The sequence below is a fragment of the Notechis scutatus genome, chromosome 10 (genome assembly GCF_049901735.1).
Source record: "Notechis scutatus isolate UNSWTSFEM ecotype Mainland chromosome 10, rNotScu1.2, whole genome shotgun sequence".
Classification (NCBI taxonomy): Eukaryota; Metazoa; Chordata; class Lepidosauria; order Squamata; family Elapidae; genus Notechis; species Notechis scutatus.
In genome coordinates, this window is record NC_142018.1 from 23,089,981 (window position 1) to 23,105,857 (window position 15,877).

The 15,877-nt window shown below is 53.5% G+C and overlaps 2 protein-coding genes across 2 annotated transcripts; one reads left to right on the top strand and one right to left on the bottom strand.

Annotated features, from left to right (window-relative positions):
• Positions 1–174: 174 nt before the first annotated feature.
• On the bottom strand, positions 175–4,976 carry CLDN2 (claudin 2). Its single transcript, XM_026684300.2, has 2 exons — positions 4,779–4,976; positions 175–3,456 (listed from the first exon to the last, which is right to left on the bottom strand). Exon 2 carries the CDS (start codon positions 3,274–3,276, stop codon positions 2,605–2,607), a length of 672 nt encoding a protein of 223 aa, XP_026540085.1. The 5' UTR covers positions 3,277–3,456; positions 4,779–4,976; the 3' UTR covers positions 175–2,604.
• Positions 4,977–5,117: 141 nt separating this feature from the next.
• Positions 5,118–10,918, top strand: PRRG3 (proline rich and Gla domain 3). Its single transcript, XM_087972332.1, has 4 exons — positions 5,118–5,919; positions 6,587–6,631; positions 7,265–7,425; positions 8,008–10,918. The coding sequence occupies exons 2-4, from the start codon at positions 6,625–6,627 to the stop codon at positions 8,530–8,532; spliced, it is 693 nt and encodes a 230-aa protein (XP_087828458.1). The 5' UTR covers positions 5,118–5,919; positions 6,587–6,624; the 3' UTR covers positions 8,533–10,918.
• The last annotated feature ends 4,959 nt before the right edge of the window (positions 10,919–15,877 follow it).

A 15,877-nucleotide genomic window follows, 5' to 3' on the forward strand; every position in this document is an offset into this window, starting at 1 on the left:
TGACTGCCCAGATTGCATTCTACCCTCCTTAAGGTGGTCACATGGTGAATTGTTTCAAGGAGCACTCAAGTCTATAAAGAGAGAACAAATCCCTTTTCAATTCCTTCACCTTAGGAACCATTTCCCCCCCCCCCCAGGGGGGGGGGAGAATGGCAAGAATGCTTTCGTCACCTATTATCAGGAAAATAGCTTTATTGGTTTGCAAAGGTTAATAGCGGTAACGCAGCGATGCATTAATCAAAAGGATTTTTTTTCCTAAACACTCCTCCAAGCTTTGCCTGCATAAGCTGTGGAAGCGTAAATTCATGGGCACCTAGCTGTTCTGAAAGGAGCTCAGTTGTGGCCCCACACTCTCCCCGGTGGGCCAGAAGAAGGCAGGAGAAACAGCTTCCACCCACAGCCTGCCTCTTGACTCTTCCTGCAAGGAAGAAGGCATCACCCACAGCTTAGCTTGCTCCTTTGCCCAAGGATGCTGACCCTTCCTCCATCACTGGCATGACTGGGAGAAAATAAAAATAACACTGCTGAATTTTTTGTAACAGGAAGCTACCATTGTCATGGCTTATAACTGTTACACAAAGCTATACACCCACCACCCCTCAATTCATGGAAAAAGACTTTCCTTTGTATAGAATGTCTCCTAGTTCTGGAATTCCATCCTGGCATCTCACTCTTTTGGGACACCCCAATGCTTCTCTGTGTCGGCCACATCCAATTTTGAAGCACTGCAAGGAGGAATGGCCGCATACTGGTCCTCCAACCTGGGAATGGCCCAGTCTTGCACCTTCAAATCAGCATGTTTAAACTGGGCCAATGAATTCCTAGGTTGTTGAAGCTAGAAAAGGCCTGTAGAGTTCCCAGCCCTCTGCTGCCCGTGATCTGCTTTTAAGTGGCCCTGCAAGAGAGGACCTTGCCAGGATGAATCCATTGCATGAGCTCAGTTACTGCTTGTCCATCTCCTGGGCTCTTTAACCAACCCTTCCTGTCTTCAGTCATGAAGGGATTATCTTTGTCCTGAGTGGACTCTTAGATCTTTCCCCACTGTTTATGTTTGTGTGGCCACTGTCATGTCCCCAGCAACTCTCTGGAAGCTCACCGCCTGCTGGTTCTGAGAGTCCCACTTTGCTGCACATGTTTTCTTTAAGCCAAGCCTTTGCTGGAGCAGGAATTCCCAACTAGTTCAGTAACGGCCAGTTTAGGGCTTTTCAGCTTCTACATGTCTCCCTCTAGTTACCTGTCTGACCCCATGTGTGGGGAGAACCATGCATCAGGTCCCCATCTTCCCTTGTACCCATTTTCCAACTCTCACATGCTGCCTGGCTCCCGCCCCCCTTTTTTTTCTTTCCAAAGCATGAGCTCATCTTCTGGGAACACATGTATTTTTTAAAATCCCTATTGTAGGACATTGCTAAATAGACCAACAGGCAAACAGGCCGGTGCCAATACATTGCTCTGGAGCAGGGGGTAGAACAAGTGATCAGTCCCGGGCATGCTTTGCTGGCCTCAGTTCTTTGGGATGGGCCCGAAGTACTTGGGGGTCATCCCAGTCCTCTTGGCTCCTAGGCTGGAAGGAATCGGCCTTGGGGTTGGCGGTTCTTCTTTCCCAGAGACAGTGAAGCCCCTCAGTCCTGCCCCTGTCCTTTGCCTTTAGAGTAGAATGTGGAGTCCCAGGGCTGGAAGGGGCCTTCGGCGTCTTCGGGTCCAATCCCTCCTTGAGCAGGAATTCTTTATTGGCCAGTGAAACCATTGAGCCCCTCTGAGCCCAAAGGCGTCTCAAGCTCGGAGCACTGGGGGGTGGGCGGAGGGAGCGGCCCTTTGATCCCAGAGCAGGTGGAGCAGGCCTGTCCATGGAGTTCTTTCATCTGCCAAGACCAGCGTGTACCCACCCACAGAGCGGGTACATTTCGGCCTCTTCAAAACCAGAGGCTAAATACAGGCTGTTGAGACCCAAAGAACAGCAACTGCAAGCACCTTGTCCTCCTTTTGGAAATCTCCCTGGCTGAAGACAGGGCAAGGGACGGGGGTCTTATCATCTCTTGGAAGAGGTTGCCCCAGGCATCCTTGGTCTGTTCTGCCATCAATCCCCTTGTTCTGGGCTCCAACAATTTGGGGTGGGGTCTTTTTATTCCCTTACCAAGGACTTTCGGGTTTCTCCCAGAAATGGTGAGTGTTTTCCCCCACAGCACTGAGCTATGCCCTCCCCCACCCCTCAAATCCTGAAGTCCCATTTCCCACTCTAGGGCTGAATCCTATGGAATGGGAGGTGGGATGAAGACAGGATTTGAGAGGCGCACAGTAGAGGCTTGATGGGCACCTGTGACTCCTCCAAATGGGTTGCTCCTGTGCTGTGCAGTCATCAGGCACTTTGCTTGGTCTTTTAGTAGCAGGAAGACCTTCAGAGGAAACAGCCCCACGGGCCTTGAAGAAACGGCAGCCACCAGACAGTTGACATGCAACACGACACCTCTGGCAGCGCCAAGCTGCATTGGGAAGAGACAGCTGGAGTGCCGAGGATGAAAGGAGGGTTGTGGGAGGAATAAATCTGTCTCTCTGCTTACCTATTCAGTGCATCCAGCAAGCGTTTTCATGGGTGGCCAGCCGCTGCTACACATAACCAGTCTGGCTGTATGCACTGGCCTTTGGAGATGGCCGGGAGCTCCTGTCTGCCATGGTCCGAGAATGATGAGGACGGTAGCAGGTTGCTTGAGAGTCCCGCGGTGGGCAGGAGGCACAGAGGATGGCGCCGCCAATGAAGGAGATCAAGGAAGACAGGATGCCCAAGTACAAGGCTTCCCCAATCTCATACTTCATGCTGTCGGGCACAAGGGGGTTGTAGAAGTCGCTGAGGATCACATGCATATTCCACACAACAGGGATGAAACTGAGCAATGCCCCCAGGACAAAAGTGACCCCTCCCAGAACCGCCACTTTGTCCTTTGCTGGGGAGCTCTGAGAGAAGATGGTGCATCTCATCCCTGCCACAGAGACAATGGCAGCCAGCGAACCTACAGCAATGGAGGTGGCCATCAAGGCTTGGGCCACCTGGAGGTCCGTAGGCAGGCTGAGCAGAGAGTTGTAGATGTCACATTGCGTGATGCCTGTGCTGTAGACTGCACACTCCATCCAGAGTCCTTTTGAGAAGCCAACAGCTGTGACGATGCTGGAGCCGATGTAGGAGCTGATCCGCCAGTTGGGCAGCAGGGTGGCTATCAGGGTGCCCAGCAAGCCCAGCAGCCCCAAAATGTAGCCTACCAACTGGAGTCCAACGGATACCATGCTTGCTCTCCTGTTGTCGCTCGTTGGTGCCTCCTTGCTCTCTGTGCCCTTCTGCTCAAGTGTAGTAAATGTAGCGTAGAAGATAGGGAGCTTGAAAGGAAATCATCCTGGATTAATTATTAGCTTCTGAAAAAATGCCAAGTGCCCTTTGTCTATCCCCTTATCTGTAGAAATTACGTCCTAAAACGTAAAAGAAAGAACTATCCGTTATGATAAATAGGGCAAAGGGAGGAACATCTGTTTTCACTAATAAAAATTCCAAGAGAAACTACTTGATGAGAAGCAACTGTTCATTTCTCAAAGGAAGCTCGTAACAATTGTGGTCCGATTTCGATGAGAAGGTGACCCAGCCTGTCTATGGGTTGAAAGTATACAGGAGCGCATATACTCATTTGAATGAGACAGGTGGTACTTAAAGGTGATAAATAAAATAAAGCTTTGCTATGTATTTTGGACACTAGTATAGAAAAATAAAAAGTTTATCTTGATTTTTAAAAACCCTTTGCAAACAGGAAGTCTGGAGTGAGAAGCCCACACTTGCAAGGGGCAGGAGGGGAGCGGGGACTAGCACCCGCAGGCCCTGTCCCAAGGGCTGAGAGCCATTTTCCTCTTTGGTTCAGGCTAGGAGATAATCCCCCTCCTTACAAGGCATGTTGAACTGCTTCAGGACAGCCAGACCAGAGTTTTGGATAGAATGGGAGGGGGCTTTGCTGTTTCAACACACCCTTTGCCTCCTCCTTATCCTAGCAGGCTTTTCCTTGCTAATTGCCCAACCTGGTGGAAACAGGGTTTGGCTTCCCTGCTTCTCTCCCACTGTAGCTCTGCCTGCCCTGATTGGCAGCAGAGTTGTTGGGGGGATGTGCATGTAAGTTTCCTCACAATGCCCAGATTTATTCTCTTATTTTTGGTGCAAAAGAGCCAAGAGGTTGGGTGGGTGGGGGACACAGTGTTTCCTGCGGCCCTGCAGCCCTCCTACAATACTGTAAATACTTATATTTTGTAAGTTGCCTTGAGTCACCGTGGGCGAATAGGCGGCAATATAAATTCAATCAATAAATACAGACAGACGGAAGGGAATATTTGTAGCTCAGAGTTGAACTGTGGGGGTTTTGGTGCTCTCTGAGCTTGGTGGTTTTCTTGCAGATGTTCATTATCAAACTAGGTAACAACATCAGTGCCTAATGACGTTACCTAGTTTGGCAATGAAACGTCTGCCAGAAAACCACCAAGCTCAGAGAGCACCAAGATCCTCGCCTCTCACAGGCTTGCAAAGCAACTGACACGCGGTCTTAGCAGGATGGATAAGCCGCTGTCTTGCCTGGCCGCTTCCTTTGACTTCCGTGATATCCAGGAGGGGAATTCAGGGCAATGTAACCGCGGTGTTGGAAACAGGCCAGGGCTTAGAGGAGAGAAATCGCGCGAGGGCTGGTCTCTCACCCCGTACCCTCGTGGGTTGCCCCCACCCACAGGTGCTTCGGGAGCCCAGTTTAGGCCTTGCTCACCTGAGCGAGGGTGGTGGCCTTTGGTCAGCTGGGTGACTATGGCCATCAGCCAGCGCCACCAGGGAGCCAGGACTCGAGGAGGCAGAAGGGCGGTTGCTGACAGTCAAGGTTTTGGCCGAGCCACCTGCGGGCTTCTCTTCCACTGCTTGGCCAGGCTTCCAGGCGGGCAGGCGCGGGCTGCCATCGCACTCACCTCCCAAGAATATGACGGTGGCTCCCGGGCAGCTCGACCCCCCCCCTCCAGGAGGCACGAGCGGCTGCTTCAACGGAACCCTCCTCCTCTCTTCTCCCCGGCTTTGCCTGAAGGCGCCTTTTTTACTGATTGGAGGCGCAGCAAAACTGCCTCCCCCCCGTCCTCTTTCGCTTAATGGCCACAGGGGAGCGGGGCGGCCGCCCGGGAGCCGCCAAGGAAGCGCTTGGGAAAGGCTCTCTACGGAGCGGGACACCGCCTGAGCGAAGTCGGCGATGGGAAGACCCTGGCCCAGAGAGAGAGAAATGCCCCTGGGACGGGGGCGCGCGCGCTCAGCCCCGAGTCGGTCCCCAAAGAGGCTCCGGCCTCCCCTGGAGCACGCTTCCCAGAAGTCCAAGCGAGAAGGAAAGGTACTGGCTTTCCCATTCGGAGCATGGCTGGGCGGGCGATCCACCTCCAGTCCCGCTCGCCGGACTGACGATCAGATCATGCAGCGAGGGGCCGGGAGGGGGGGGGGACACGTGCGTGCGAGCTCCGCCTCCAGGTCGTGGCTGGCTAGGCGCGCGGCAAACCTTGGCGCCTCCGACCGGCCACGACTAGCGGCTGAGCCGCCGAGCTTCTGCAGGACTCCTCCGGCCGCCCCCGAGAGAAGCCGGGCGAGCAAAACGAGATCTGGGAAGATGGTTGCGGAGCAGGGTCGTCTCGGAGAATTTAACGGAGGACGGGACGGAGTGGCTGCCTCGGCTTTGCGCCTCTCGCTCCTAGCACCGGCGACGAAGCTGGCTCCGTTCTAGCGAAGGCGCTTTCGGGTGAGGGGCGCGCTCTGGCAGGCCCGTTCCCCGTGGCTGCTCCCGATGCCTGCAGGTGGCGCGCATGATGTCAGCAGCATCCTGTTCTCGCTGCATCCCGCACGCCGCTGTTGCCATGGCAACCTCTCCCCCGACGGCAGAGGTAAGGCACCGGACTCCTTCGTGCGCTCGAGGAAGGGCTCTCCCTTTGGAAAAGGCGGGAGGGAGTGTGTTTGGAACGGTTGCTGTGGCCGGCTCGCCTGGTGCTCGCTCCCACTGCAGAAACTCCTCCCCGACCCCGTCTCCCCGCGCGTGTTGAGGACCAGACCCCCGCTGTCATCCCCGGCAAAACTTCACGCTCAGCGCTGGCACCTGCGAGTCCAACTGCGTGGGGGAAGCGGGGAGTGCCTGAGAGGTTGGGGGAGCGTTTGGCTCACCAGTTGGGATGCTTGAAACTGAAGTGCAGATCCTGTTTGGACCGTGGGGTTGCCACTCCCCTCCCTGCGCAGAAGCCCTGCATTGTGCAATGTTGGGGGGGAGGGATTACGGCTTCTCTTCCATCATCTGATGTAGAATTCCATATATAAAGGGACCTGCCTTCAGGGCTCCCTCCTTCCTCCGTGTTCCTGGCATGTACGCTGCCAGTACGGACCCTCAGCTTCTGAAGATACGTTTCCATGACAGTTATCCTGTGCTAGTCTCATCTGGAGGGAGAAGGGCAGCTTCGGGATTGGCGTGGGCAGCTGAGTCTCAAGCACCTTCAAGGATGCAAGGGAAGAACATGAGAATTAATAGGAGGATTTTTAACTGGTTTGCTCTCTTCCCAACAGTTGGCTGAGATCCTTAACTGATAGAGTGAAGACCTAACATGGCAAGTAGGTGAATTCTTTGCTGGAGGGGTAGCATGTTTTCCACCCATCCTGGGGAGAAGGGGCTTAAAGGCCTCCTGTGCCACACGTGGCTGGCTGGGTTTCTTCTACATTCCCAAACTGGATTGAAAATGCAAGGAGAGGAAGGGGAGGAGGGCTGTTCTTAGGCTGTTCAAATGGGGGAGGGGGAGTCTTGGGGATGTTTTGGCCACTACTGGAGCTGCCCTAATTTGAGGTTACCTTTCCCGGGAGGTGCCTACTCCCCCTCACCTCTGGCATGTCTCCTCTAAGGGTAGGCTGGGTAGCCTTTCCAAATGCCACAGCCCACAACTGAGGCTGGTGGAGATTATTTTTAGCTGTTCCAGTTTTAAGGCAGTGTTTTCCCTCTTGGCATCAAAGCAGTTTATAACATGGTTGTGAATCGGGCTACCTGCCCAAATGAGCCCAGTCTTGCCCATCCCAGGTTAAGGAGCGGTACCTGCTTCTTCTGCCACTGGAGATTTCGGTGGGAGGGGCTTGCCTGATCTTGCTCTGCAATAAAGCAGCAAGACCTCTACCGTGGAAGAAGAATGGGGACTGGCAGACATTGCGGCCAATTCTCAGCCTGTTAAGGTGATGGCGTTGGTGCCTGTCTTCCAGCCTTCCTCACAGCCCCGAAAGCCCATTCTGTCCTGAAGCGCTTTCCACGGGCCAATGGCTTTCTGGAAGAATTTCGCCAGGGCACCATTGAGCGCGAGTGCGTGGAGGAGGTCTGCAGCTATGAGGAAGTCAAGGAGGTCTTTGAGAACAAGGAGAAGACGGTAGGTGGGTCTGGGAGGGAACAGTGGGGGGGCATCCCTTGTCTTTCACCCACGAACTCCCTTTCCCCACTTGGATCTCAAGATGTGGATAAGGATCCATCTGGATGAGGGCTTCAGCTGTTAAGGGGGGAAGGGGCATGTTAATTTCAGGTGCTCAGCATAACATCTGTTCCATTTGTTCCAAGGGTCAGGCTTATTATTCACTGCTCAAGAAATAAGAGGCTCCCTGGTGTAAAAGAGTGAAGAGTGGGCAGGTGGCAAGAGAATGAATTTTGCAGGAGGAAAGCAAAATGGGCAAATAGTTGGGGGCTTGGAAAACAAAGAAGCTGTGCGCCAACTAAAGCCCAAAGAAAAAGCGTGCACTTTAAGTCAGAGGAATAAGTACATTGGTAGTCTTGTTTTGGCGACTCCTCCAGGCAGCAGGGCCATTCGCACTGCCTCCTAGTGATGGAACTGGGGGATTGCACATGAGGTGCTCCTGGCACATGGCCCAAATCCTTAGGCACCATTGAGCTAACTCCTTTCAGGGGGGCGGGGCGGGAAGGTGGATGGTTGCTGACTGATGTCTCCCATTCCTGGCAGATGGAGTTCTGGAAGGGCTATGCCTACTCTGTCAAAGATGCCTCTGACGGGACAGACCGCTCCGATGCCATGTACGTCGTGGTGCCCCTACTAGGCGTGGCATTGCTCATTGTCATTGGTCTCTTCATCATCTGGCGCTGCCAGCTGCAAAAAGTCACACACCACCGCCCCTCGTACCCCCAAAATAGGGGCCTGGCCAGCCGAGCAGCTCGCAGCTTGCCCAGGGTGAGGGTGCACCGTGAGGCTCCTCCCAGCCAGAGCGAAGCCCACTGCCAGCAGGACCCAAGTGGCGAGCGAGGGCCAGGGTCTCCCAGTCAGCTGGCCAGGACGCTTCTTGAGCCTGACTACATGGCTCCCCCCCTGTCTAGACTGTGTAGTGCCACTCCTCCTCCCTCCTACGAAGAAGTGACGGGGCAGCCTGACTGTGGTGGCAGCAGTGGCACAGAGGAGCCCAACGTGTCCTACAGTGACCCACCTCCCAAATATGAGGAGATTATGAATCCCTTTCACGCTCCTGGGAAGTAGTGGGCAGGTGATGCCATCACAGAACAGCCTTATCCTCCACCCTCACCAAGTGCTCCCTAGGTGGCTGGCACATTCACCCCATTCACTCCTTTGGTTGGGATGTTGCAGGATCCTCAACTGGAACATTTCTGGTGGCAGGGATGTGGTAGAAGGCATGGCTGAATTGTGCCCCAGGGGTCCCTTTACAGGAAGACGGCTGAACCGCAGTTTGGGTGGCCTCCCAGGGAAGAGGCCGGGCCCTACTGCAACGGGGGGGGCATTCAGCACCTTTGACGTTGACCCTTTTGGCAAGAGGTTGGTTGGCTGCTGATGGTGAATCAGGTGGGTTGGGGGTTTTACCACTCTTTCTACCCACCTGGGATGGTGCTGAGGAGGAGGAGGGGGGGCAGATACGCCTTTTGGGCGTGTATCTGACATGGGAAAAGGCCAGTTCTTTTCTGTTCTGCTCACTTTATCTTTCTACCCAACACTGCTTTGCTCAACCAAAGGAGGGGAAGAAAGCCCACCTCTGTGTTTGCTCTCCCTGTGGAATGCTGCCTTTGTCTATGGATTAAGCCTTGATGTGAGGCCTCCTTCTCCCAAGAGAAGTAGCCCAAGGCAAAAGTGAATGATTGTGATCACAAAGCCAATGCATTGGCGACTGCCATTTCCTGAGGTACCTGTTGCACTGGAAGGGTGGGTGCCTGTGTCTGGGCATGTAATTTCTATGTGCATAGGAAAGGCAGAGGAGAAGGACTGAGCCCCTCCCTCCGTGAAACACACCACCACATTTTCTCACCCTTCAGGCTTATCCCACTGGCCCAATCTGTGTCTTCCTCTCCTTTGAGGCTGTCCAAAGGTGGACCTTGGGAGCAACACGCTGCCAAAGATGATTCTGGACGGGGACCCCCTTCTGCTGCAACAGCACTTCCTCCTCTGGTGGGATGCATGCCCAGCCCCTGGGTCAGCTGCACTGGACTTCTGCCCTGGACAGTCCACTTTCCCTTAGGCCCTTTCCCTGCGGAATGGAGGGGGGCAACGTGTTCCTCCTGCCCTCAGTGCACTGGGTCTCCCCTCACCATGCAGCCCCCTTCCTTTCACCGGGATTCCCAGAAAATGTCTCCTTGCCAGAAGGAACAGCTGCTGCTGCTGCTGCTGCTGCTGCTCAATGTTTTCACTCCCCTGGACAAAGACGACACCCCCTCTCTTTCTCAATGGTGCTAATGCATAGCCAGGTGTTCTCTCCTTGTGTGACACTCTGTATGCTGCTTTACTGTATTTATACATTTGGTTTAAACTGAAAAAAACTTAATTTCTCATGGGTAGCAGATTGTTTTTTGCACTGTTATCAAAACCAGATCATGGTCAGCCATGAATTTAGATGTGGGCAGAGGCAAAGGGTAAAAACAAAAAGAAGACACCGAACATTGTAAGTTCAGCAACTCTCCTTCTCGCTTCACTGCCCGCTTTACAGGGAGATTTTACCCCTCTCGTAAGAAAGAGAGCTGCCTATCAACCTGGTATCAACCCCCCTGTTCCCAGGGAGACTGGTGGCTGTGGCAAGTCATCCCATTCCGCCCTTTCAGGGTCCAGGGAACCTGGAACAGGCAGATGGGTCTCGGGGTCACCAGCGAAGAGAAGCTGGCATTTTCCATGTGAAGCCTTGGAGGAACCTTTTCTGAGGCTCCAACCTGCACACCAGCGGAACAGCTCTCTCTTCAGCAGAAGCTGAAAGCAAAGGATGGAACTGCCCAAGCTTTGTCCCTGGTAGAAGGTCCAAGGGCTTTGTGGCAGCAGGTGATGTTATGGTTTTGCCCACAGAAATGGTTTGTGCCATGGACATATTTAAAGGGCATGTCTGCTTGTCACATTCTGCTCCAATTGCTGTATTTCTAGGTCTGTTAGCCTTCTCCAGCCTGGCACTCCATGCTCCATGAGCTGGATTGTGTGCCACATGTTGGGGTGTCTGTGTGTGCGCGCACACATGCTGATGTTGTACTTTTCCAGCTTTTGGTGGATAACAGATAATCAGAGTTGGAAGGGACCTTGTAGGTCATCTCGTCCAACCCCCCGCCCAAGTGGGATACCCTACACCATTTCTGACAAATGGCAGGATGTCAGGTGGGAGAAGCCCTTCCCATGAGGAAGGTAGACTGAAGGCAGCAATCAGGCTGCCGGGGCCAGATTGCCTCTCAAACGCCTGGATTATATGCTGAGCTCTTCCGGAGAGCAAAGCCTGACAAGACTGGGTACCGATGTCGCTGCACCCAAGCCTCTTTCGGGCACCTTGGTTGGAAGCTGCTCTAGAGAAGTGGGAGGCGGGCCGGAGAGGAGCCCTTGGCCGTGGCAGGCAGGGCACCCCGGGCCCTTTCTCGCAGAGGACGGTGGGCGGTGCAGCCCCAGGGTGGGGGGGGAGTGCCAGGCTCTGCGGATGGGAGCCGCCGCCAGTTCCCTTTCGGGTCAACTCACAAGAGGCAAACTGGAGCCTCCGGGCGCCAGGTCGGGGGTCGCAGGCTGGCCGGTTTAGCTGGCTGGGATTTGGCGCCTTCGGCCAAGCACACGAGCACTCCGCGAGCCGCAGCTGGGGGCGGGCCACGGCAGGCCAATCTCGGGCCAAGGCCGCTGACAAGAGCTGCAGGGTTGACCGGCGGGTCCTGAAGTCGGGCCAAGGGAAAAGGAAGTGCCCATGGTGGGACAGAGCCAGGCGGGCTGTGAGCCGTCTGCTGCTTTTGTCCTCCTTGCCCTTCCCGGCCTCCTCCTGCTGCTTTGTAGGATTCTCTGCCTGGTGCAGAATCATTCAAGCGCCCCTGTGACCCAAAAGACACCATGAGTAGCTGTGGGTGTCCGCGTGCGCGTGCAAGACTCAGGCCCGTTGTTCGGGCGCTGGTGGTCAACAGCCAGCCATGGGGAAAGGAGAGTCGATAGAACTCCCTCCCAACAGCCCTAGGAAGCTTTTTTTTTCTGGGGCTGATGGGGTCACCTTCCTTCCCACCCCCCCTAGAAATGAAGTCTCTCTCTTCCCAACTTTCTGGGGCACAGCAGCAGCCTTGACCTTTCCTGGAACCAACCATCCATAAACCAGCCTATGGCCGACACAAGTTCCTCAGCTTTGCCTTCCAGCCTGGACCTCAGAAGAAGAAGCAACTGGGACTGAATGAAGAATATGCCCTAGTGGCAAACCAAAAGGCCAGGGAGAGGTAGATGACAGAGAGGTCTCAGGTCCCCCCAGAGGGGGCGGTGGTGTTTGGAACCAAATTGCCCTTGGTCAGTCAGTTCTGGCCCAAAGCTGGGCGTGGGTGCAGAGACAGGAACAGAAGGGGTTGTCCAAGACTTTAGCCATGCCTGGCATCTTTGCTATGGGTTGAATCCAGAGGTATCTGGTGAAGAGCTATGGAGGGTGCTTTGTCCTCGCCACCTTTGGGAGAATAGAGGTGGGTTGCTGGGGGGGGGAGGGAGAACAAGAGAAGAGAAGAATGATGATACCCCCCTTCCCATATGAGTACAATGCTTCCTGGCTTGAGGTCCCCTTTCCCAGTCTTTGGGTTGCATCAGGCAATCCACATTGGACAGAGCAAGGAAGACCATGCCGCGTCACCACCGAACCAGTCTCAAATGCCCAGGAGCTGGTTTTCCTGCTCCTCAGCAGCCAAAGTGAGCCAAAGCTACCAACAGCATATTCAGGTAGCTCAGATAATGTGTTCTTGCAGTGACTGAGGCCTGCTGGTGGCCAGTTCCTTTAGGCTCAATGGAGATTGTGGTGATAACATACATCTGTGTGCACGAGCGAGCAGGACGTGCCCATGGAGATGTGCCATGTTTAATTCTAAGCCAATCACTTTGCTTGTGCTGGGAGGGGCAGGCCAATGTTCTCTGGCAGATGCTGCTGGCCTAGTGCAGCATCTCTTGCTGTGCCAGGGAGCCATGTGGGCTGTTGACCAAGGTCCCTGTTACTTTCCCAGAGGGTCTCTGGGAGGAAGGTCTGCCCATTTGCAGGGCGGGCCTTTGATGCCACCGCAGAAGTGGCTGGGCAGCCCAGGTTCCCTTCCTTTGCATCTTGTGCCCAACAGATATTTGCGGATACAATCTGGGAAGAGGGACTGTCCAACTAGGCCCCTCAGGTGGCAGTGGAGAGGATCAGGCAGAGGCAGAGCAGGTAAGAAAAAGGATGCCCAGCTGGGAGAAGAAACTTCAGCTCTAAGGTAAAGGATCCCTCTACCGGAGGCAGCACCAGTTGCAAAGTAGGCAAAGTAACCCCTGGAGTCATTTACGGCCTCCCCGTCTAGCTAACTAAGGTGGCATTGGTGTCTCCCCTTTCCAATAGTCTGGAAGATTCCAAATCACAAAAAAGGGAGTTCTTTTGGCTGAAGTTTAGGAACCGTCATGAGAAGAGGAGGCTGTTCTTCTTAGGAGATTTTTATAAACAGAAGCTAGACGGCCCCTCATTGGACACGGCTGGGGCATAACCTGGAGGCTTCCAAGTGGCACCTGATGTTGTTTCTGGGCTGCTGGGTTGAGTTGTCACAGCAGACCATCATCTGTCTCAGCTGGTTTGATGTGCATTCCGTTCACTGGGAATTTGGAAAGGCAAAGCATGCAAGCAGGGACCAGTGTTGGCGTCTTTCTTTTGGCCAATCCTTCCCCTTCTTTGAAGAGGCTTCTTCGCGGCTGAGCTTGTGGGGAGGCAGGCCTGTCCTCCCTCTGAGCAAGCAGGAGCTTGCCAAGCTTTCAGCTCTGCCTCTGTCTCTGTGCCCCATGCAGGCTGGAGTCAGGCCTTCTGCACCCGTGCCCCAGCTGCCCAGCTTTCTTTGAGGAGGGCAGGATCTATTCCTCCAGGAACATCCTCCGAGGGCTGCACTTCCTGGGGCTCCAGCTGTTCCAGCTGCTGTGGGGGCCCAGACGGGTCCAAATCAGGTACGACCAACCACCCCATGGAACTCTGTGGGTCATGTTTTCCAGGGGGTGCAGCCACATCCCCAAGGTTGACCAGTCTTGCTGGGGCCTCTTTCACCAGCCTGCTCCCACCACTGTTTATGGCTCTGTTCTGCTTGCAAGCTTTTTCAGTTTGGACTAGCCCTGATCTGTCTTCACCTCCTCCCTTTAGTGCCTGGGGGGTGAACTTGGTCTCAGATGGATCCCTGGAGGAGTCTGGCATCCTGGAGATTAGGGCGATGATGGAGCAGGTAAGGTGGGAGGGCCACCAAAATGGATCTTCCCTTGTAAAGCATTGAAATGCCATGACAGCTTTGTCCCCTCGGCCTGGGATATGCATAGAGGTGGTATTCAGCCAGTTCTGACCAATTCTGGAGAACCGGTAGCGGAAATTTTGAGTAGTTCGGAGAACCGGCAAATACCACCCTGACTGGCCCCGCCCCTCTCTATTCTCTGCCTCCCATTGAGTCCCAGCTGATCGGCTGGGTCTCCTTTTGTTGCCCTGCACAGGAGAACGGAGCTGGAAAGCAGGTCAGTGGGATGGGGAGGGAATGGGGATTTTGCAGTACTCTTCCCCTGCCACGCCCACCAAGCAATGCCACACCCACCAAGCCCACAGAACCAGTAGTAAAAAAAAGTTGAATCCCACCACTGGATGCATAGCAATGCCCAGGTCACTTTGTCCTCTTTCTCTCTCCTGTTTGAAATGCAGCTGACTGATCTTTCTGGGCAACTGTGTGCACTGGAAGAGCAAAGTGGGAGTTGGCACAAGAAAGAGCTGTTCCTTTACTCCATGTTGGCCTCTGCCTGGCTCTTTAACATATGGCTGTGGCTCAGGAGATGACTTGCCCATGACAGCCACAAGAGGAAAATGATGTGGTTAGCTGTAAGACTTGCAACCAGCCAAGTGGGGGGGCGGGGGGAAGGAAACGGGACATTGAGTGTTCCTGGTCTCTAGTGGCCAGAAGGGTAGGAGGAGAGAGGAAAGGCTGCCCTTCCAGCCTTCTGTTTCTTTTTTAATGTTCCTGCTGTAAGCTATTGCCAGGTTTCATCTTTATTATTATTATTATTCCCTGCAATGCCCCTCTTGGGTTGTCGAGGGAGAAAACGTCTCCTTTCCCATTTTCATAGTCTTTCCTAGGCGATGGGGTGAGCGTGGAAGTGGCATTGAGTTGCCCTCTCTTCCACTCTTCTCCAGTCCAAGTTAGAGGATAATGTGGAGGTGCTGTGCCTTTAAGAGCATGATAACATTGGAATTCTGATTTTTAGAGGGCTCTGCATATATCCCTGCTGGCCTCTTTTCACATTCTCCCCATTTTTGTTTCTTGTGGACATAGTAGAAAGTAATGAAGATCATCTCGATAGACTCCAGTATCACGGCTGGGAAGGGTGAACTAAACCTTAAGCCCACCGCTGACAGAAAACATGCAGGAGGGGCTCAGACAGAAACCTCCCTTGGTCACAGGAACATAAGAAGGCCGAGGAAGACTGGGGTTATAGTCACTCTCAATTAAAAAAAAAATAGTTTTAGCCGTACTGTGGAGTTGATTTCTGGATCTGCTCTACCTGGTGGGGCTGCAGCATGGTTTCAGGGTCTAATTTGTATATAATTTTGGGGAACTTTTTATTCATGATAGCTGCAGCAAGATTATTGTATGTGCAAAGATGAAAAGATTCGGCACTGCCCATCACGGAAGAATGGTTGGTGAAGATGATGGAATTTGCTGCAATGGCTAAATTTACTTCTTTGATCAGAGAAAAAAACAATATCTACATTTATTACTGACTGGAAACGTCTTATAGACATTTTGTGAGAAACAGAAAAAAATGAACTCACGATATGTGGTTTGGATGATTAGACTGAATAGATTGTAGAAAGAAGATACATGTTATAACCACAGAGTAAAATTTCTAATTGTGCTTATAGCTTCTATAAAAGAAGATTGTAAGCTACTTCTTTGTGTCTTTTTTTCTTCCTTTTCTGTTTTACTGTTACATTTCTGTTGCATTGACAAGCATGGCAGGGCCAGGGATCTGCCCAGGCCATGTTAGCAACTTTTGGCTGCTTCCAGCATTTCATAACTCCTCTCTGGTTAGCATCAACCTCCTCTCCAGTCTGTGGACATTGTGCTATCAGGAGAAGAGCAATCATAACAACCTCACTAGTAGGGCTGAAAGGCCCGGATCTTGTAATGCAACTTCCTGCTCAACCCACAGATGGGGCTCCCGCCTGTAGAAAGCTCTGCTGTAGCAACAGCCTGGCAGGGCTTCCATGTCAAGATCTGACAAGAAGATCAGCTCAGGATCCCTGGAGCAGGGCTTGCACTAGCTCTGCCAGCTCTGTCCACCCTCCACTCCAGCCATCTCCACCCGCAGCTGCAGCAAGTTGTTATGGGGAGCAGCTAGGGGGTCTTCTTCCCACTTGCCAGGGGGAGGG

Excerpts from the sequence above, each read along its gene's own strand:
- CLDN2 (XM_026684300.2), bottom strand. The coding sequence starts at position 3,276 with ATGGTATCCGTTGGACTCCAGTTGGTAGGCTACATTTTGGGGCTGCTG.
- PRRG3 (XM_087972332.1), top strand. Across the intron at positions 7,426-8,007 it reads TTGAGAACAAGGAGAAGACG|ATGGAGTTCTGGAAGGGCTA; the intron begins GTAGGTGGGTCT and ends CATTCCTGGCAG.